Source organism: Ornithorhynchus anatinus, chromosome 8, assembly GCF_004115215.2.
Source record: "Ornithorhynchus anatinus isolate Pmale09 chromosome 8, mOrnAna1.pri.v4, whole genome shotgun sequence".
In the NCBI taxonomy this organism is placed as follows: domain Eukaryota; kingdom Metazoa; phylum Chordata; class Mammalia; order Monotremata; family Ornithorhynchidae; genus Ornithorhynchus; species Ornithorhynchus anatinus.
In genome coordinates this window covers 59,236,343-59,258,886 of record NC_041735.1, presented here as the reverse complement: position 1 = coordinate 59,258,886, position 22,544 = coordinate 59,236,343, and the positions used below count along the sequence as shown (strand labels likewise).

Below are 22,544 nucleotides of genomic sequence, written 5' to 3'. Positions count from 1 at the left end.
CCCACCCCCTAACTGGAGAGTCTCTCAAGATTTAGTTCTGGTTCCCCTTCTATTTTCCATCTACACTCACTCCCTTAGAGAATTCATTCACTCCTATGGCTTCAACTACCATCTCTATGTGGATGATTCCCAAATCTACCACTCCAGCCCTGATCTTTCTACCTCTCTGCAGTCTCGCATTTCCTCCTGCCTTCAAGACATCTATTTGGGTGTCCTGTCAACACCTTAACCTTAACATGTCCCAGACAGAACTTCTTATCTTCCCATCCACATCCTGTCCCTCACACTGATTTTCCCATCATGGTTGGCACAGCCCTTGGCCTTCCAGGTTCATAAGCCTGTAACCTTGGCAATATCCATCACTTATCTCTTTTATTCAACCCAAGTATTCAACCTGTCACTAAATCTTGTCTGTTCAACCTTTACAACATTGCTCAAGTCTACCCTTTCCTCTCCATCCAAATTGCTACCATGTTAATCCAAACATTTATCCTATCCCACCTTTATGACTTGCTGACCTCCCTACCTCTGCCTACTCCAGTCCATACTTCACTCTGTTGCCTGGTTCATTTTTCTACAAAAACGTTCAGTCCATGTTTCCACACTCCTCAAATACCTCCAGTGGTTGCCCATCTGCCTCTTCATCAAGGAGGAACTCCTTACCATTGGCTTTAAAACACTCAATCATCCTGCCCCCTCCTACCTCACCTAACTGCTCTCCTACTACAGCCCTGCCTCACACTTCACTCTTCTGTATCTCAATCTCATCTATCTCGCGCTACCACTCACTGTCATCCTGCCCCTGGCCTGGAATGCCCTCCCTTTTCATAGCAAATGGACAATTACTCTCCCCCTCTTCAAAACCTTAGTGAAGGCCCATCTCCTCCAAGAGGCCTTCCCTGATTAAGCCCTCCTTTCCTCTTCTCCCACTCCCTTTTGCTTCACCCTGATTTACTCCCTAATTCACCTCCTCCAGCCCCGGACTTATAATAATTTTGGTATTTATTAAGCACATACTATATGCCATGGATTGTACTAAGTGCTGGCACTGAACTAAGCCTATATATAAATTATTTATATTAATGTCTTTCTCCCCTTCTAGACTGTAAGCTTGTTGTGGGCAGGGAAAGTGCCTACCAACTCGGCCATATTGTTCTCTCCCAAACACTTAGTACAGTGCTTTGCACAAAGTAAGTGCTCAATAAATATGATTGACCCCTGAAATCTGTATGAACCATATATTTAATAGCACATATCCAGTAAATATTGATGAAAATGTCCATCTAAAGTTGGAAGAGACCACTAGAGAATTCCTCATCTAGCCCCTTTGCCTCTGGACAGCGAATTCGCTAAACTACCCCAAGCAGACGGTTTTCTCTTATTTTTTCTTTTTACTATCTCCAGGGATGGAGATTCCAAATTTTTCCTTGGCAACCAGCTCCAGTGTTCCATCTTTCTTATAGTTAATAAGTTCTTCCTTCTGGTCAACCAAATGTCCTTCCTTATGTCCCCTACTTTCATTTAAGCCATTTCTTCTTGTCTAATCCTCCGAGGACATTGAAAGCTACAAATAAGTGTCCTTCTCATAAGCTGTCTTCGGTCACCTGTCTGCCCCTTAACTTTTCCTCCCCAGGATGAATATATTGTCTATCTTTCATCACATTCCTCTTGATAGCATCCAGTTTCTCCACCAATTTCCATGTTCAAAACCCCTCACAGAAAATGATGTAAAAATAGCTCATGTTCCTATAGATGGGTGTACATATGACAACACAATAACAACCAGGAAATAGTAAATATCAAATGAATGCAAAAAAGGATTTTGTTCATCAGAGACCCTTGCCCTTGCCTCAGCATCACTCCTCCTGCTGGTTTGGGGGCAGGTTTGGGGAGGGTGACTTTGGGAAGGGGCCCTGCTCCTAAACACCTACTGGAAAGGGAATGGACCAGCTTCCATTCCCTTATGGCTACTCCAGAGTTTGGCCTGGGAAAATGGTGCCCAAGTAAAAGCATCCTGAGTTTGGCCTGTGTAGAAACAACTGACCTTGTCACCCTGTGACTGCCATTGTCCCACCCCCGCCCCCCACACCAATTCCTCTGGCCACACTCTTAACCTTCTTCCTTCTTCTGCAGTCTCTTTGTTCCCTGTTGGATTGTTTGCTGACCCCTGAAAATGTGCCTTCCGACAGTCCAAGGGAAGTTTATGAACTATATTTTGTCTTTGCCTGTGTCTGGGCATTTGGAGGAGCTCTCTTCCAAGATCAGGTATGTTTGAGATAGTCACCGAAGTCCATAATTATTTGAATTGAAATGGCATGCTCCACATCTGCCTGCTACACTCAGCTGACTCTACACACTACAGGCATCTGATACCAGGAGCCCAAAATTCTGATAAAATTGTGTTGGCATGTGTTTGCTTTCTTCAGAATCCATTTCTTCCTTTTCCTGCCAGGTGCGGTTTTTGAAAGGGGTCAAGGCTATTGTACTTTGAGAAGCCCAAAGGAAATCATCATTCTCTTAAGGCCTTTTTCCTGAATTTTAATGGTAATGATGCCTGCCAAGTTAATTATCAGACAGTATTTTGGTTTGGCCTTGAAAATGAAACTCATTGTGGCCAGGGAACAGGTTTACTAACTCTATTATATAGTACTCTCCCAAACATTTGGTGCAGTCCACTTCATTTAGTAAACCCTCAATAAATATGATTGATTAATTGATTGAATGCCCTCTGGTCCCTCAGTTGGCATGGGTTTTGATCTCCTTTAGGGGGAGCAGAAACACAGATAGCTGGAGGTAATGGGGACCCGTGAAAAAATTGAGCAGTATTCTCCTAGTCTCCTGAGCCAGCCAGTGGGGAATGGAGGAAAACTGGAAGCCACGGTGCAGAGAGAAAGCCCTCTGTCTGCTTCTCTCTCCACAGCTGTCAGGTGCATTGGACTGAGAAGCGATAGAGTAGCAGCAGAGTTTAGTGGAAAGAGCACATTCCTGGGAATCAGAGGATCTGGGTTCTAATTCCAGCTCTGCCAATTACTTGCTGTGTAACCTTGGGAAAGTCACTTATCTCCTCTGTCTCCCATTTACCTCCTCTGTAAATGCGAATTAAATCTTCCTCCCTCCAACTTAGACTGTGAGTCCCATATGGGACAGGAACTGTGTCCATCCTGATAAATGTATTTCTACCCAAGCACTTACAACAGTGCTTGACACATATTAAACCTTTTTTATGGCATTTAATAAATGCTTACCATGTGCCAGTCGTACTAAGCACTGGTGTAGGCAGGCTTATCAAGTTGGATACGGTCCATGTCCTACATGGGCCTCAGAGTCTTAATCCCCCTTTTACAAATGAGGTAAATGAGGAAGAGGGAAGTTAAGTGATGTGCTCAAGGACACATAGCAAACAAGTGTCGACATATAGCAAACAAGTGTCTTTGACAGGATTAGAACCCAGGTCCTTCTGAGTCCCAGGTCCGTGCTCTATCCACTCTAAATAAATGCCATAAAAAAGACCCTCCTCCCATAATTCTTGGGGACTGCAGCAGCACAGCCCCTGAGATTTCTGGGAGAGAAATTCATTTTATAATTTGTTTATTTTTGTCCTACAAGAAAAATTTCCTTTAAGCGATAGAGAGTTGTATTTGTTTTTGTTGTGACACATTTTTCTCTGAGAAACTTGTCTTAATGTGTTGGGTGGGAATAGCTCCTGTTTCCTATTTGGTGCCTGTTGAAGGTCACTGCAATCTGAAAGGACTTTTTGGGTCCAGGACAATTGTACCCATTCTAGATGCAAACTATTTCTTGCTTTGTGTACCAGTTCACAGTCTTTACCCTGCCTGATCTCATTGCCATAGTTCAGAAAGTAAGTAGAATAGAATATGAAAGGATATTGATGGTAGAGGTCTTCAGAACAGAATTCTTCTTGTTTCATGGGGCCAAATTTCAGTGACTGAGTTTGCCCAGTGATAGGAAAATCATTTGAAAGGAATTTCTGCATTCCTCCTGGTCTGTCTGAGGCCAGCCTAACTGTAAGCACGAGCTTACTAAATTATTTCCCTGGACTTATGGGGCCATTCAGAGCATTGTGGCCTCAGTCAAGTGCTGGAATGCAGTTCAGAAAGCAGAGATCTATGGGAATGGTTTCTGAGCAGTGAATAAGGGCAGCTAAATAGTTTCTTCTGAAGTGGGGCAACGACTGTGACAGAACTGATAAAACATACTGAAACTAGGATTAGAAAATAGTCAGATCAGCAATGCAGTGGCCATGCAGTGGGTGATGGCTGCTGAGCTGCTCCTCGTATAAGATCCTGACAGGGGGTGGTGTGGTGGTAAATTGGCAGGGGAGGGGTTCACTGTGCCACCTTTGATCGCCCATTTCCAATGTCACCCTAGTAATCTTTCCCATAGTATGTGGATTCCAAGAATAGGGGACCCAGAGAAGAGGGAAGGCAGGGGTGAGGAGTCAAAGCTGCAAGGAAAGAGCTAATGATGAGAATGGGAATTAAGGTGGAAAATTAAGGGAGATGAGTGGAAGACACTGGGACAGTTTGGGATTAGCACTCTAGATAAAACAGGGGTAGCGTGGATTTGAGATTTGGGAGAAGATGGGAGGTGAGTGCCTAAGGATTGGGAGATAGGTGATGACAGGCAGAGATGAGAAGTCTGAGGGGATAGGTGTGAAATTAGGGAATTAAGAGGAGATATAACCAACATCAGTTCTCCCTCCTACTTAGACTGTGAGCCCATGTGAGGCAGGGACTGAATTTGGCTCATTTTGGGCAGGGAATGTGTTTACCAGCTCCATTATACTGTACTCTATTATTAATTTATTCATATTAATGTCTCTCTCCCACTCTAGACTGTAAACTCGTTGTGGGCAGGGAATGAGAAAGCACCCACAGCCCATCATTTCATTGGATTAATATTCAATTCATCAGTGGCATTTATTGAGTGATTACTATGTGCAGAGTACTGTACTAAGCACATGGGGAAGTGCAACACAACAGAGTAGGGAGATATCCTCTCCCTAGTGCTTAATGTAGTGCTCTGCACACAGTAAGTGCTCAATAAATATAATTGATTGATTGATATAATCAATTGATTGATTGTTTACAAATGAAGATCGTGAAATTGCTCTGAGTGAACTCTAGGGGAGGAATGGAGGTTCAGTGAGAGTTTTAAAGGGAGTTAGAGAGGGATACAGAATTAGGGAAATCCAATGAGATAGGGTTGGGGTGAGTCACATAAAAATGGTAATGATGGTATTTGTTAAGTGCTTACTATGTGTCAAGCACTGTTCTAAGCAATGGGGTAGATAAAAGCTAATCAGGTTGGGCACAGTCATCTGAGCAGTTACTGGTAATAAAAAACAGGGATGCAAAATTAAAAACCATAAAACTGGTTGTTCACCAAATGACCTGTGAAAGGGAACTTTTGACTAATCAAGCATTAATTTTTCATGTATTGGTGGAAGAGAGAGCCTTCCCATCGTCACTCCTGCCCCCAAAGATCTAGGAATACTGCTGGATAGTACTGGGGACTGCAGGAAGGAAAGGCAGTTCAGTCACAGAAGCAATGTCCAACCCAGCAGAGGCAGTAGTGATGAGTTTATCTAGAAGAGGGAGGGGCTGAGGAAGATGGAAGCTAGGGGAGAGAGGGGCAGAGCTATCATGGATATACAGTGCTCAGGTTATTCCAGATGGGAGGGTTCAGACATTCAAATATTGGATTAAAAGAAAAGGTGGTGTCTAATGGTCTGAGCTGCTAGGATTCCAAGAGAAGTTGTGGGGTTGTGAAGGAAATCTTTGCAATAGCTTGGGTTGGACTCTCTAAAGTTAAATAGCAAAGCTTTTATTCTGGATTTTCCCCTGCTTTTATTTTTATTATTGTATGAGCTTTATTAACTCTGATTTTTTGGTGTGTCTTGCTCACTCTGGTAAATTCTAAGGGAAATGAGAGCCACAAAAAAGAAAAAATAGTGAAAGGCTATCCATAATTTGTTTTATTTTAATGTCTGTCTCCCCCTATAGAAATAATAAATAATAATTATTATGGTATTTGTTAGGCACTTACTGTGTGTGAGGCACTGTACTAAGCACTGGGGTGGATACAAAGTGATTGGATTGGACACAGTCTCTGCCCTATGTGGGGCTCACAGTCTTGATAATGGAGGCACAGAGAAGTTAAGTGACTTGTCCAAGGTCACACAGCAGACAAGTGGCGGAGCCAGGATTAGAATCCATGACCTCCTGACTCCCAGGCCCGTGCTCTCTACTATACCATACTGCTCTGTAAGCTCCTTTTGGGAGGGGAGCATTTCTACCTACTCTACTGTGTTGTATTTCGCCAAGTGTGTAGTACAGTGTTGTGCACGCAGTAACAACTCAATAAATGTCACTGATGAATTGAATATTAATCCAATGAAATGATGGACTGTGGTTGCTTTCTCATTTCTGAGTCATACTTCAGTGAGTGTAAAATGTGTGTGCCATTTTCCTTGATTTTTTTTACACGCCGCCCCCCGCCCCTCCCCACACAGGAAAGGCAGTTGATCAAGGTTGCAGAGGTCAATTGAGCATCCCATTCAAACTTTGAGGTTGTCAGATGGATTCTGAAACTCCTTTGTAAAGCTACAATACATGGAATATCAATATCCCCAGTGAACCTTCTTACCTTCAGGTTTAAGGTGCTCAGTCAGCTCTCCCCCTCCTACATATCTATGTTAATCTTTCACTTCAACCCAGCCCATACCCTTGGGTCATCCAAATCCATCCTGATCACCGTATGTCAGCCTTAGCTGTTTCAGAGATGACCATGTCCATGTCCACCCTCTCACCTAGAACTCCCTACAACGTCATGTCTATCAAACCACCACTCACGACATCTTCAAAGCCTTACTAAAATCACACCTCCTTCAAGAGGCTTGCCCCAAGAAGCCCCTTGATCCCCAACTATTTGTCCTCTCTTCTGTATCATCTGTACGTTTGACTTCGTGCCCCCTTAAGCATCATCATCCATATCACCCTTAGGGACTCTGATATGTATCCCACCGCAGCCAAATAGCACTTATGAACATATTTTTTATTTTAATGACCATCTCTCCCGCCACATTTTAAGCCCCTTAAGGTTAACAATCGTGTCTACTATCGTTTTGTACTTTTTTTTAATTAAATGGTGCTTGTTAAGTGCATACTATGCACCAGGCACTGTTCTAAGTACTGGGGTAGATACAAGTTCATCAGGTTGAACACAGTCCCTGTCCCACAGGAGGCTTATGTTCTTATCCCTATTTTACAAGTGAGGTAACTGAGGCAAGTGACTTACCCAAGGTCATACAGCAGACAAGTGGCAGAGTTGGGATTAGAACCCAGGAACTTCTGACTCCCAGGCCTGTGCTCTATCCACTAGAGCATGTACTCAAGCACTTGGAACAATGCTCTGCACACAATAAATGCTCAGTAAATAACCACTGATTGATTGATTATAATTTTTAGCTTTCAGATTATCCAGGTGAATTCAGCCGCTGGTGGCTTAAAGAGATGAAGACAGTAAAATATCCCTCCCAAGGTACAATTTTTGATTACTACCTTGACCATAAGACTAGAAAATTCCTGCCTTGGATGGATAAAGTTCCCAAGTTTATTATGGATATGAACACACCTTTACAGGTAGGTATGCAAAACACAGAACCCTTCAAAGACATTTTCACAGTTCTCTTACTTTCCATTCCCCAATTGATAAAGAACAAGTTTTGTTAAGGTTCTCAGCATATAGCAGTTTTCCTGGTTGGAGAGAGCCTTTGTTGTGAGGAGGACCAGGTTTGGATTTTATTTTTGCCACTTTCTTTTATTGTAGCTTCAAGACTGTGATGCTCATCATGCCCTCCTTTGAAATTCCTTGAGTTTAAAAAACAAATTGTCAATGGGGTTTTCTTAACTTACAAGGAGAGATTGCTGTGCTTATCATGTGTCCTTTTTTTAGCATCCCTCCCACACACACCTCCCCCTCCTAAAAATGCCTCAGGGACCCATGTCGTGATTCAAAGAATTTAAATCAGTTTTTGAGTATATTTTGAAAGTTTGTCTACAGCCACAGTTCTGAAGTCAGAGCTTCCTTTAGAGGAAAATGACATTCCATTGCTTTCTCCCCTACTGGCATTCTCCTCTATTTATCCGTCCTTCCCATCTCCCAATAAATTTATGAATATTTAAGGACTAGGAAGATCTTAATGGATGCTACTGATGCACACAACTCCTCATTACTTCTGAACTGAGAAGGATTAGTAGTATTAGCCTGTCTATGTTTGTCTGTCTGTCTGTCTCTTCCCTCCACTTTACCTCACTGATTTCCCACTACAACTCAGCCCACTCGCTTTGCTCCTTTATTGCCTCTCAGTCAATCATATTTATTGAGTACTAACTGTATGCAGAGCATTGTACTAATACTACTAATAATTATAGTATTTGTTAAGCACTTACTAAGTGCCAGACACTGTACTAAGCACTGGGATGGATACAAGCAAATTGGATTGGACACAGTCCCTTTGTCCTATGTGGGGCTCACAGTCTCAATCCCCATTTTACAGATCAGGTAACTGAGGCATGGAGAGGTTAAGTGACTTGCCTGAGGTCACACAGCAAACAAGTAATAGAGGCGGGATTAGAACCCATGACCTTCTGACTCCCAGTTCCATGCTTGCTCTTCTCGAAGCAGCACTTGGGAAAGTACAAAACAACAATAAACAGAAACATTCCTTGCCCACCATAAACTTAACTTATTCAGGGAACCTCAATCTAATCTATCTTGTGGCTGAACCCTTTCCCACATCCTCCTTCTGATCTGGAATTCCCTCCACTTTATATCAGAGAGGTCACCACCCTCCCCACCGTCAAAGCCCTAATACAGATTCATCTCCTCCAAGAAGCCTTCCTCAACTCTATCTTCGGCATTGCCCTTGAACTTGGATTTATACCCTTTATTCACCCAACGCTCAGACATGGGCATTTTATCCATATCTGTCTCCCCTTCTAGACTGTAAGCTCCTTGTGGGCAGGGAAAATGTGTACCAACTCTGTTGTAGCGAACTCTCCCAAGCACTTAGTAAGTGTTCTGCTTGCTGTAAGTGCTCAACAAATATGACTGATTGATTGATCAAGTGTTCAGCCCACTGATTCTTAAATTCAGCAGCATGACCTAGTGGACAGAGCACGAGCCTAGGAGTCAGAAGGACCTGGGTTCTAATCCCGGCTCTGCCATTTGCTTGCTGTGTGACTTTGGGCAAGTCACTTCTATTTGCCTCTGTTACCTCATCTGTAAAATGGGGATTAAGACTGTGAGCCCCATGTGGGACATGCATCTACCCCAGCACTTAGAACAGTGGCTGACACATAGTAAGCATTTAACAAATACCTTAAAAAAAAATTGTCCAAAATGGCATAGTGGTTGGATGTGACATTCAAATGTGACTTTTTCTCCAAATGTGGATCTTTGCAGGCAGTTCTTGCCCATACAGCAGAGACTACTCGCCTCAAATATTTCACAGATTTGCTGCTTGAAGCGGGCAAACCAATCATGCTTGTTGGAAATGCCGGTGTGGGAAAAACAGTGTTTGTAGGTGACACACTTGCACATCTCTCCGAGGATTACACGGTGGCCAAAGTTCCTTTTAGTTACTACACTACATCAGCAGTACTGCAGAGTAAGTGCTTCTCATGTTTTAAAAACTCTCTTCCTCTTGAGCAATTGGAACAGGCTAGGGTACTATGGCCCCTTGTGTATTTGTTCGAGACAAATAACTATTTAAACTCGACTAATCTCCCCAGTGTTCCTCTGAGGTTTTTATAAAAGTAAGAAAGGAACTGAGATTTCAACCGATTGGCCAAGAGCCTTTGCGAGAGCTGAATTCAGGTCTCTCAAATACCAGCTGATCAATTTCACCCAAAACAGTGATCTTCCCAGTGAATTAACATTGAACAAATATAGGACAATAGAGGAGGTTATACAAGCAACGGACTTCAAGGGAAGAATTTATGGAATTTTTCACTTGCAGTATTTTTCCTTAAACATAACCCTCTCCTCAATTTCCTTCTCTGTTGCTAATAATCCCCTTCTCTGGGTTAAATAGAGAAGTGAATATAGTGGAGGCTGCAGTAAAGACTTAAAAATTATTCACACTTGGTAACAAAAGAATCAAAAACTTAATGATTCGGATCAGGAAGATAAAGCAAAGTAGGAGTTGAGTTGAAAGAGAATGCTTTCTGGAGGGTAATTTTAAATACTATTGAATAGTTTTTGGGGTTTGGGAGTGGGGAAAGGCATTAAAAATATACTCTCTCAATTGCTGTCTTGCATCCTAGCTAGCAAAGAATACTTCCAGGGATTTATGGGTATGCGTGAGTTGTGTGGTCTATAGAAATTTAAATTTCACTTCAGTTGGTATTTACTTACACTGATGATGATGCTCAGAAGTTACTTACTTCGTTTCAGGGATTCTCGAGAAGCCCCTGGAGAAAAAAGCAGGTCGTAATTACGGTCCCATAGGAAACAAGAAATTGATTTATTTTATTGATGATTTCAATATGCCTGAAGTGGATATTTATGGAACAGTTCAAACTCACACTCTGATTCGACAGCATATAGATTCTGGTCACTGGTAAGCCAACCTCCATCATTTGTTCTTATGCTAGTGGGTCTTAAGGGTAACCAACCAAAAAAGGAATGTTTCTACTGAACATTTCATTTTCAGTTTTTTAAAAAATTTCTATTTGCCTAGAGTTGTTCAATTTGAAAACATCATTATCAACCTAGTTATAAAAAAGCTGCAACTTCAGGGAAACTTTTCAAGAACGGACTCTTCTCTTCCAGAGCCATTTTGACCTAATATTTTTGATCTCTAAATAATTACTTCTGCCATGAAGGATAATGTGAAATCACTTTAATTTATTTTTTTAGTAACTAATGATGAGAATGTTCTGATTTTTTGTGCTTGGAGAACTTGATTGAGCCTAACACTGAATACCAGCGGATGAAAGATCTAAAGGGGGCATCTAGTCTGGTTTCTGCTTCTAGGAAGGAATCAATCAATCAGTGGTATTTATTGAATACTTACTGTGTGCAGAGCACCAGATTAAACCTTTTGGAGGGTACAATACAACAGAGTTGGTAATAATAATAATGATGGTATTTGTTAAGCACTTATGTGTAAAGTACTGTTCTTAGTGTTGGGGAGGATACAAGGTGATCAGGTTGTCCCATGTGGGGCTCACAGCCTTAATTCCCATTTTACAGATGGGGTAACTTAGGCACAGAGAAGTTAAGTGACTTGCCCAAAGTCACAGAGCTGACAAGCAGCGGAGCTGGGATCTGAACCCATGACCTCTGACTCCCAAGCCCATGCTCTTTCCACTGAACCACGCTGCTTCTCTTCTCAGGGAATGGTAGACACATTCCCTGCCCACACTGAGCTGACTGATATTGTAGAGGATTGTGCCTGCATTGAATTAGCTAAAATATCTGAAACCTTGCCGGTAAAAGCCTAGTTTAGTGGCTAGAACATGGGTGTGGGAGTCAGAAGGAACTGGTTTCTAATGCCAGCACTGCCACATGTCTGCTCTGTGGCCTTGTGCAAGTCACTTAACTTCTCTGAGCCTCAGTTACATCATCTGGAAAATGGGGAATAAGAGTGTGAACCCCATGGGGCTTGGGAGTCAGAGGTCGTGGGTTCTAATCCTGGCTCCACCACTTGTCAGCTGGGTGATTTGGGGCAAGTCACTTGACTTCTCTGTGCCTCAGTTACCTCATCTGTAAAATGAGGATTAAGACCATGAGCCCCACCTGCGACAACCTGTTAACTTTGTATCTCCCCCAGTGCTTAGAACAGTGCTTGAAACAGTAAGCATTTAGCAAGTATTATTATAGAATAATAATGATAATTATTATTATTATTACTTTGAATTCAAAGTGACCTTCCCCATTCCAGCAGATCATCACTCTTCCCACTTTGAAAACCCTACTAAAAGAATATCTCCTCCAAGAGGCCTTCTCTGACTAAAGTCCTCATTTCCCCTATTTGCCCTCCCAGTGCACTTGGGTTAAGCACAGTGATACTCACCCCATTCCTAGCCTCACAGTGTTTATGTACATATCATTACACTCTGCCACTTCTCCTATCTGTAGTTTGTTTTGATGTCTGTATCCTCCGCTAGACTGGTTGTAAACTACTTGAAGGCAGGGATCATGTCTGTAAATATGTGTACTCTCCCCATTAAACAGTATTTATGAGTGTTTACTGTGAGCAGACCACTGTACTAAGCACTTAGGAGAGACCCTCTGTTTAGGTAGTAGTTAAAAATTTCTTTGAAAGAAGTGAAATCCCCAGTAGGATTATTGCATTATTATTATTATCATTGCCAAATGATCCTGCTGAACCTCTGATCAGTCAGTATTTATGAGCAATTTTTCTGGGCAGAGTACTTAATAATGTTGGTATTTGTTAAGCGCTTACTATGTGCAGAGCACTGTTCTAAGCGCTGGGGTAGATACAAGGTAATCAGGTTGTCCCACATGAGACTCACAGTTAATCCCCATTTTACAGATGAGGTAACTGAGGCACAGAGAAGTGAAGTGACTTGCCCACAGTCACACAGCTGACAAGTGGCAGAGTCGGAATCGAACTCATGACCTCTGACTCCGAAGCCCAGGCTCTTTCCACTGAGCCACGCTGCTTCTCCTAAGGTACTTGGAAGAGTACCATAGAATTAGTAGACACAGTCCTTGCCCACAAGTGGTTTACAATCTAGACCCTCTCTCTTTCCTCCCATGGAGCTGAAATTCCATTTTTCCATCCTGTAGGTATGATAGACAGAAGATGACACTTAAAGAAATTCACAACTGCCAGTACATAACCTGTATGAACCCCACGGCTGGAAGTTTCACCATCAATCCTCGACTGCAGGTTCGGGGGAATGTCCATTCGTGTTAAATCTGACTTTTTAAGCTTAGTTAGTACACTTGCTAAGTGTACCTCACCCTGCTTCTCTCTTACCTCACCTAGCTTCTGTCCTACTACAACCCAGTCCACACACCTTGCTCCTCTAGTGGTAATCTTTTCATTGTATCTCGACCTCCCCTGTCTCGCTGCTGACCCCTAGCCCACTTCCTGCCTCAGGCTTGCAACACCCTCACTCCTTAAATCAGATAGACAATTATTTTCCCCTACCTTCAAAGCCTTATTTCATTCATTCAATTACACTTACTGAGCGCTTACTATGTGCAGAGAACTGTACTAAGCGCTTGGAAAGTACAATTCAGCAACAGATAGAGACAATCCCTACCCAACAGTGGGCTCACTGGAAGGCACATCTCCTCCAAAGCGCCTTCGCAGACTAAACCCCTCCTTTTCCTTATCTCCCAATCCCTTCTGCTTAGTCCTGACTTGCTCCCTTTGCTCTTCCCCCCCCCCCCCCCCCCCCCCCCCCCCCCCCGGCCCCACAGCACTCATATACATATCTGTAATTTCATTTATTTGTATTGATGTCAGTCTCCCCCCAATCTAGACTCAAATCTTGTGGGCAGGATTGTTACTGTTTATTGGTGTATTATAACTTTCCCAAGTGAATGAACGAATAAGGAAAGGCTCCTGGTTAATCAGCCAAAATGCTGCTAATTAAATACTCTGGATCAGTTACATAAAGCTTGAGATCAAGAGTAGTATTTTCTTTCTGTGCTCTCATTTATGGTTTCAGGCAGCCTCTCCCACCTATGTTGTTATTCCTTTTGCTTTATAAAAGTGATAATGTTGATGGAGCCTCTGGTCAGGAATGATGGACAAGCCCCATGCCTGAGATGCTAGGACTGAGAACCTGCCCAGAGGAATTGGTTATAGCATTAGTGACTTACTCGGCTCCACTCACACTCTCTCATCACTGCCACTCATGTTTCCCTCAGGGCCCAGAATGCCACAATCAAGTAGGACAGACAGGGATAAAACATCAAGAAGTGCATTTGCAGCATGGCATAGCGGTTAGTACACAAGCCTGGGAGTCAGGTCAATGGTTCTAATCCCAGCTCCACTCACTTTCTACTGTGTGACCTTGGGCAAGCCACTTTATTTCGCTGGGCCCCAGTTACATTATCTGTAAAATGAGACTGTGAGCCCCACATGGGACAAGGGCTATGCCCAACCCCCTAGACTGTAAGCTCACTGTGGGCAGGGAATGTCACTGTTTGTTGTTATATTGCACTTTCCCAAGCACTTAGTACAATGCTCTGCACACAGTAAGCACTTAATAAATACGACTGAATGAATGCATTTGTAGCACCCCAAGTGCTTCGTACAGTGCCTTGCATATAGTAAGCGGTTAACAAATACTATAATTATTAATTATTATTTGCATCCAAAAAAAATAGTTTGTGTCTTTTCTTTCCAGAGGCATTTTACAGTGTTTGCTATTCACTTCCCATCCCCTGAAGCTCTCCACTCCATCTATAGCCAGATCCTCAAGTTCCATTTCCACCAGCACAGATTCAGTACATCTGTGCTCAAGAATGTACCGGCCCTGATCCAGGCGACAGCTGCTCTCCATCAGATGATGGTTCAAAACTTTCTACCCACAGCTGTTAAGTTTCATTACATCTTTAACCTGAGAGACATCTCCAACATCTTCCAGGTACCTGGACTGTCACTGGTCACAATCAAAGGGAAGGAAAAATTAGATCCATTCGTGCACAATTGGAGCAAAAAAAAAGTTCCTTTGGGAAATTTAAAAAAAAATATTTTTAAAAAAATCGGTGTCCAACTCAATTTGCTTGTATCTACCAGAATGGTTAGAACAGTACCTGGCATATAGTAAGTGCTAAAAACTTTTGTTATTATTGCTATGGATAGCAATAGTAATAATCTTTATCCCACCCTCCACACTGATGAGCATACTCAGTTGTAGACAGCTATTTCATTCTGACATTTCAGTGTTTCATTGTGGGATAGCCTTGTTTCTCTTCCTGCTCCCATTATTTGTAATTCATTTTAAGTCTTCCTGTCACTGCCATTAGATTTAAGCCCCTGGAATAGATGTCATAACTTTTGTGTCTGGTGTACTCTCACAAGCGTTTGGTCAAGTGTTCTGCATGTCGTAGGGACTCAAGAAATACCACACTGAATGGGTGGATGGGAGGAGAGATGTATTGCTGTACTGTACTCCTTGGAGCTGCACATAAAGAAGAAGGCCCATTGTTGCTGAATCTGCTTGTTGTATTTTTGTTTGATGTGCTTATTTATTGACCTACCTGGCAAATGCAGTGCAGTTTGTTAACTTTATGGTTAAGTGGGGAACAAAATATATAACCAGGGAGAATTTGAGGACCTAAAATTTTGAAATTGCATTCCAGTTTTTCTCTTCAGTGTATGTAAAGCTGAATTACTGTTCATTCTTCAAAATGCACATTCAGAAACTAAATGGCATTTAGTTAGAATTTGAAAGGATTGGAATAAGTCGATTGGAGATGCAGGAACTCATTTTTATAGATCAGACCTTGAGCATAGGAAATAATGAATGGAAGAATAATGATTTGAGAGTGCAAGTGTCTTTGGTGCTAACTGGTTGTTTGAAGTCTTATATTCAGCTTCTGGAATGGGCCTTTTTGGGAAGACAGTCCAATCTTTCTCTATTCCCTTTGGGCATTTGGTATTCACCCTGTCCTCAGCCCCACAGAGCTTATGTATATAGCTATAAATTATTTATAGTGATGTCTGTTACCTCCTAGACTGTAAGCTCATTGTGGACAAGGAACATGTCTATCAACTCTGTTGCACTGTACTCTCCCAAGCACTTAATATAGTGCTCAGCATACAGTGAGTGCTCAATAAATACCATTGACTGATTGATCCTCTGCCTTACTTAGTTCCTCTTCCTATAAAGGGGTTATCATAATTCAGACCATCAGAAGAAATTTATCAAGGATGTTAAGATCCTCAGAAGGAATATGTTCATTTAGGTAGTGATAAATCTGCCTTACAATCCTGTATGAATTTTTTAAGTTTTAATGGATTTCACAATTTGAACTCCCATTGAAGAAATTATTGTACCAAAGTTAATTGAAATCAGATTAGAATGACCATGTGTATTTTGCTATTAGAAGGAAAATTACTCTTTGCCCGACATTTTGTCTTTCCTTAGGGAATTTTATTTGGTACTCCTGAGTGTTTAAAGGAACCAAATGATTTCCTACGCCTATGGCTTCATGAGTCTTCCCGAGTTTATGGAGACAAAATGGTAGACTCAAAGGACTCTGATTTGTTTCATAAAAAGCTGTTAGCTACAGCTCACAAACATTTTGAAGTAAGTATGTGAATGTTGGAACTTGCAGTCTTCTGGGGATCGAGACTGTGAGCTCCATGTGGGACGGGGACTGTATCCAACCCGATTTGCTTGTATCCTCCTCAGTGCTTAGTACAGTGCCTGGCACATAGTAAGTGCTTAACAAATACCATTATTATTATTACAACAGGTAACTGGATGAATATTGCTAGTACTTACCTTTAGATTCCAAGTAGTTTTGATTCCAAATGGCATTTGGAGATCCTTGTACCCACCTATTGTGAGATTCTTCTGGAAACCCATCCCTCTTCAGTAGGTGGGAATGGTTGAAATCATCCTGTTGCCGGGGCATAGCTTCATTTGACTCTCCCTACCTAACAGAGTGTAGAAAATCATATTCTGCTCCAGCGTCCCCTCATTTATTGCTGCTATGCTAATGGACTGAGAGATCCCCGCTACTTGCCAGTGAAGGATTGGGAAGGACTGAAGAAGATTCTTACTGAAGCTCTAGAAAGTTACAATGAGCTGAACGCTGCTATGAGTCTTGTTTTATTTGAAGACGCCATGCAACATGTGTAAGTTGACTTGCTGTGATATGCTCCTCACTGAAGTCACTGTAACTCAGGTTCTCTCCATTGTGAAGGCAGTAAGAGAAGCAACATGACCTAGTGGAAAGGTGATGGGCCTGGGAGTCAGAAGACTTGGGTTCTAATCCTAGCTCTGCCACTTGCTGATTGCTTGACCTTGGGCAAGTTACTTAATTTCTTTGGTCCTCAGTTTTCAAGGATGCCAAATGGGGATCCAATAACTTTTCTCCCTCCCCCTTACACTATGAGCCCCATGTGGGACAAACACTATATCTGATCTGATTATCTTGTATCTACCCTAGCATTTTGTACAAGTGTTTGGCATATAGTAAGGGTGGTGAGCAAGAGTGAATCCAGTTTGTGACACAGAAGCCATTTTCTAAGAAACTGTTCTTTGACCCAGTGAACCACAACATCAAAGGAGGAATCTGAGGAGGAACTGAATTGTCTTGCTATTGGATAGAAGAAAGACGGGCGGAGGTGTGTGCTAGATAGGCTATCTTGCAAAAACAGCCTACAGGGTGGGCCGTGGGGAAGGGTAGCCATCCCCCTCCACTTTACCCTGTAACTGGCCTGAGACAGCAGGCAATCGGAGGATTGAATCAGGACCCGCTGCAACCCCTGAAACAAACACCATGAGTTAATAAAAGGGAGAAAGAACCAGCACCTGGGGGGCGGTGGCGAAGGCCACCTAAGACCCCTGCTGAGACGCCTATGTTATGGCCACCAGGAACCAGCTAAGATCTGAGGCAGGACAGAGTGCTACAGGCAGCCGGACTCCTTAAACCCTTCCGTTGTGGGACTATCGGAACGAACTTGGGATGGACAGTCAGATGGTGGGGGAGCGGGGGGGGGTGTGGTGTGTGTGTGCGTGCGTGCATGCTTGCGTGCATCTGCATTTTCCCCTTCAGTTGACTAAGAATAGAATAAAACTTGCTGCTTTATACTGTGGTGGTTGGACTTCACTTTGAACTTGCCATTGAGTACCTGACAAAACAGGGAGTGGGTCTCCAGGGATGGGCTCATAGACTGAGTATCTGACAGGTTCGGCTCCAGAGTGGAGGCTGAAGGTAATCCCCAGAGACGGAATCAGAGAGGTGGGGCCCTGACGGTAGGGGGAGGTAAGTCCTTAGCAGCCTGGGGGAAGCCAAGCAAGGCAAGGACGTCAGAGACAGGCTCCTGATGGGCCCCTCCTCAAAAATCTGCAGTGATTGCTTATCCACCTCCTTATCAAACAAAAACTTCTCACCACTGGCTTTAAAGCAGTCCATCACCTTGCCCCCTCCTCCTTCACCTCGCTTTGCTCCTTCTACAATCCAGCCCACACATTTTGCTCCTCTGTTGTTAACCTTCTCATTGTGCCTCCATCTCGCCTGTCTCCCCACCGACCCTTGGCTCACATCCTACCTCTGGCCTGGAATGCCCTCCCTCCTCAAATCTGCCAATTACTTTCCCCACCTTCAAGGCACATCTCCTCCAAGAGACCTTCCCAGACTAAGTCCCATTCTTCCTCATCTCCCACTTCCTTCTACGTCACCCTGACTTGCTCCCTTTGCTCTTCCCCACTTCCCACCCCCGGCACTTATGTATATATCCGTAATTTTATATATGTCGTTGTCTGTTTACTTGAATTGATGTCTGTCTCCGCCCTTCTAGACTGTGTGCTTGTTGTGGGCAGGGATTGTCACTCTTTATTCCTGTATTGTTCTTCCCCGAGCACTTAGTACAGTGCTCTGTACATAGTAAGCGCTTAATAAATATGATTGATTGAATGAATGAATGAGTGAACAGGTAATGAATCTCTATTTTACATTTGAGGAAACTGAGGCCCAGAGCAGTTAAGTGACTTTGACCCAGCAGGCAAGTGGCAAATCTGACATTAGAACCAAGGTCCCCTGACTCCTAGACCATGCTCTTTCCACTAGGTCATGTTGCTTCCCAACTTCTGAGTATCCCAATTTTTTGAAAAGAAAGCCAACCTTCCTCCACTGAACTCTTCTAAAGTTCAGGAGCATGGGGAGCAAGAAAAATGTGTGGAAATCACAAAGAATTGGGGAAAACTGTTTTTAAATATTTGAGATCATATGGGGAAGAAAGTTAAAGAATCATCTGGAAAGCAGGGAGATGGGTGTGGGGACAGGGTTAACTGCTCTCCAGACCCCACAATCGGTGTCGTCAGGGTGTAAAATTCAGTGAAGTAGAATCAGCTGTGAGCACTCCCAGTTTGTTTTTGATATTCTATAGTATTAATAGTATCATTTAAGTACCCAGAGGTTGCAATGCACTGTATTAAGCATTTGTAGAGCCAGGTTTGAGTAAATGTTGCTGGAAATTCAGTTCCCAAATATCACAGTAGCTGGTTATGTCATCTGGGGGCTTTTTCATTACTCTGCCCAAAACCAAGCAGACTAGTGAGGGGGATAGCCTAAGTTAAATGAAGTGCAGCTGTTCTCCATGTTCTTAGCTCTCTGCTATATCCACCACCCCATGGTCTTTTCCACCACAATCAGGTGTCGGATCATTCGAATATTGGGAACTCCTCAGGTGAATGCGCTTCTCATTGGCGTTGGTGGCAGTGGCAAGCAAAGTTTGTCTCGACTGGCAGCATTTATCTGCTCATTTGAGGTGTTTCAGATCACTCTGAGAAAAGACTATGGGATCCAGGACTTAAAGGTAAGCAGAAAGAGTCTGTTTGCTCTCCAGCAAGGAGAGTGCAATGGCACTCAGAAACCAGAGTAGTACTTAAGAGTGAAGGGAAGATTTTACTGTTATTAACCAAAAACCAAAACAAAACAACCCAAAACCCCCACAAAATACCAGACTTTTGAGCGACTGTATTTTCACTGTGTTCTTTTTTCTTTATATCAGTGAAGAGAATGGCATGTTCTTAACATTTAGTCTTGGGAAGCACTTCTTTTCATGAAGACTTTTTTCAGTTTGTGTTTACAGAACCTAATTTTTACCTGAACTTTAGGAGTGTTTGCCTCTCTTTCTGTCTCCCCACTCCCTGTCAAGAATCAGGCTTTCCTGGGCTTTTGTGTTGGTTCCAGTCTCCTAACATCTCCCCAAAGCACTCTGATACACTACCTTTGCTCCTATTATCAAAGCACTTTAGCGCATATCCTGTAAGTAATTTGATATCCATCTCCCTCACTAGATTGTAAGCTCCTTGAAGGAAGAGATTGTGAATATGAACTGTTTCTAAGCATTTATTACAGTACTCTGCACACATAAAGGGCTCAGTAAATTCCACTGATTGATGGATTGATTTGTTGACTGAGGGTTTACATGAGTAAGTGGGTGAGAGATTGAGAACAAAGTCGAATACCATAGCCACAACTAAAGAATTTGTATTTTTCATGAATTTTCAGGCTTTCAAAAAGAGGATACTTGTGTCTGAGACAATTCATTTGGTCAAAATTATCAACAGAAATCCATGGCAGACATTTTGCTAGCAGCTTCCTCTCTGAGAAAGCAAGCAGACGGCCTTCCATTGAAATCCCTCATCCCCATTAGTATGATTAGAACAGTTCCTGATGAGGAGTTTCTTGGTGCTGGTGTTGCAGTGTCCATTTTCACTCTATTAAGAGGCAGTTGATTAGAAGCCTGTTCTCATCATCTCCCTTTTGCCATGCAACAGACATGGTACTGCTCATTACTGCCAGAAAAATGGAGATAATGTGACCTTTCCCCCCCTTTCCAATAGAATGCTATGAGCTAAGAATATGTAACTAGAAAGAGGTGGGCAGTGGGCAGGAGAATATTGCTATCAGATTACAGGCAGTTGAATACCTCCCTCCACTCCCTCCCCACCCTCCCTTGCCACATATCAGCATTTTAACAAAACATGAATGATGGCTTTCCTTCCTCACAGGTAGATCTTGCCAATTTGTACATCAGGGCAGGAGCCAAGAACATGCCCACCGTGTTTTTGCTGACAGATGCCCAGGTTCTGGATGAACAGTTTCTTGTGCTGATTAATGACTTGTTGGCATCAGGTGATTAAACCAACACATTTCTTGAAAGATCGTCCCCAATGACGAATGATCTTTGGTTTCAGTGAACTTTAAAAAGAGATAATTTGTCTTTGAGCTGTTTGCTGGGGAAACCTTTGGGGAGAAATGTGTAAACCCAGCTAACTTGAGGCACATTGCTTCCTTGCTTTTCCATGCCGAATTTTTGAGAGAGAGAGAGAGAGAAAGAGAGAGAGAGAGAGAACTTTACTGAAGGAAATGTTATTCCTAGGTGTTGCCTATCTGGTGGATTTTCAGAGATATTCTCTCTATGAATGCAATCCATGATTTGTGAAAGCAAAAGTCAAATTGTATTCCTGGCTCCAAAGAACAGGATGTTTAGATCGGAACATCTATAGAAGCATCATCTATACACTTGGATCTGTACCCTTTGGGCACTCAGTATTCATCCACCCTCAGCCTCACAGTACTTATGTACATATCTGTAATTTGTTCATTTCGATGTCTGTCTCCCCATTTAGACTGTAAGCTCACTATGGACAGAGAACTGTTGGTTTGAACTTTCCCAAGCCTTAGAACAGTGCTTTGTACACAGTGCTCAGTAAATGCCATTGAATGATTGAACAGTGCTGCTCACACCGAGACATCGTTTCTGTTGTTTAACTTTGTGGCAGATTCTTGATGGTTCTTCCTTCTCTTTGTGGGCAGGAGAAATCCCAGATCTCTTCAGTGATGAGGACACGGACAACATCATATCTATGGTCCGGAGTGAGATCCGAAAGTTGGGCATTATAGATACCCGAGAAAACTGCTGGAAGTTCTTCTTAGCCCGGGTGTGGAAACGACTGAAAGTGAGGAACAGTTGAATTTCCCCAAAACTCCTGTTTAAGACTAGTAATAGAGTGTTGGTTTCAGGACTGATAAATTAACTCAGAAACTAGTCCTGTATAGAAAAAAAATTTGTATTTCCTGCCTGGTCTGTAATGTGTGTAAACTTATACTCAACTACCCTGGGGGCTCCCACACTGCCTGCCACCCAGATTTAGTAGCAGAGAGAGCCAGCTAGCTCTTAATTTGTCCCAGATGCCATCACCCTCAAGAAGAACATTTAGCTCTGTCCAGAAAAAAAGCAACAAAAAACCAAACCACCTTTATTCACTAACATAATTCCACCCTCCCTGTAAGTAGCGATAATATCACCAGTCACGGTAGGAAGAGAAGGTTGCTCAGAACACCATGGTTTCAGACTCATGGAGACATGGAAATTCTGGAGTAGGATGAGGAGAAGGGAGGGAAGGTATTTACTGTAATTTTTTGAGTGTCTATCGTGTGCCACTCTTGGGAAAGTTCAATAGAATTAAGAGGTGCAATCTCAAGTGTCTTCTTATCTCTTCCTTCCCTTTTTTTTTTTCCTCTTCCTCCCCTTATTGTTAGGTTTAACTCCCCATGTCATAGTTCCTCCCTGTTTTGGGGTTGCAAAAAAGTGGGCAATTATGTGAGTAAATATGGTATGGAGGATGGAAAGTGAAGCCAGTAGCTGCACAGTCTAAGTTGTAGGGAAATGTTTTGAAGTGCTAAATCTATCCTTCAAGTTCATGCTAGTACACCAGGACCACCCAACTAATTTAAAGAAGTTGTAAGGTAATAAAGACTGATGGCTGATAAGTTGAATT

General features: G+C 42.7%; 1 protein-coding gene across 1 annotated transcript in view; it reads left to right on the top strand.

Moving 5' to 3' along the window:
• The first annotated feature begins 19,390 nt into the window (after positions 1–19,390).
• Positions 19,391–22,544, top strand: part of LOC100083380 (dynein heavy chain 11, axonemal) — a 123,551-nt gene continuing 120,397 nt past the window's right edge. The window contains exons 1-3 of the mRNA XM_001513893.6: positions 19,391–19,570; positions 20,772–20,895; positions 21,580–21,722. Coding sequence (XP_001513943.4) covers positions 20,814–20,895; positions 21,580–21,722 — 225 coding nt within the window. The 5' untranslated portion in view covers positions 19,391–19,570; positions 20,772–20,813. The remainder of the gene's footprint in view (positions 19,571–20,771; positions 20,896–21,579; positions 21,723–22,544) is intronic.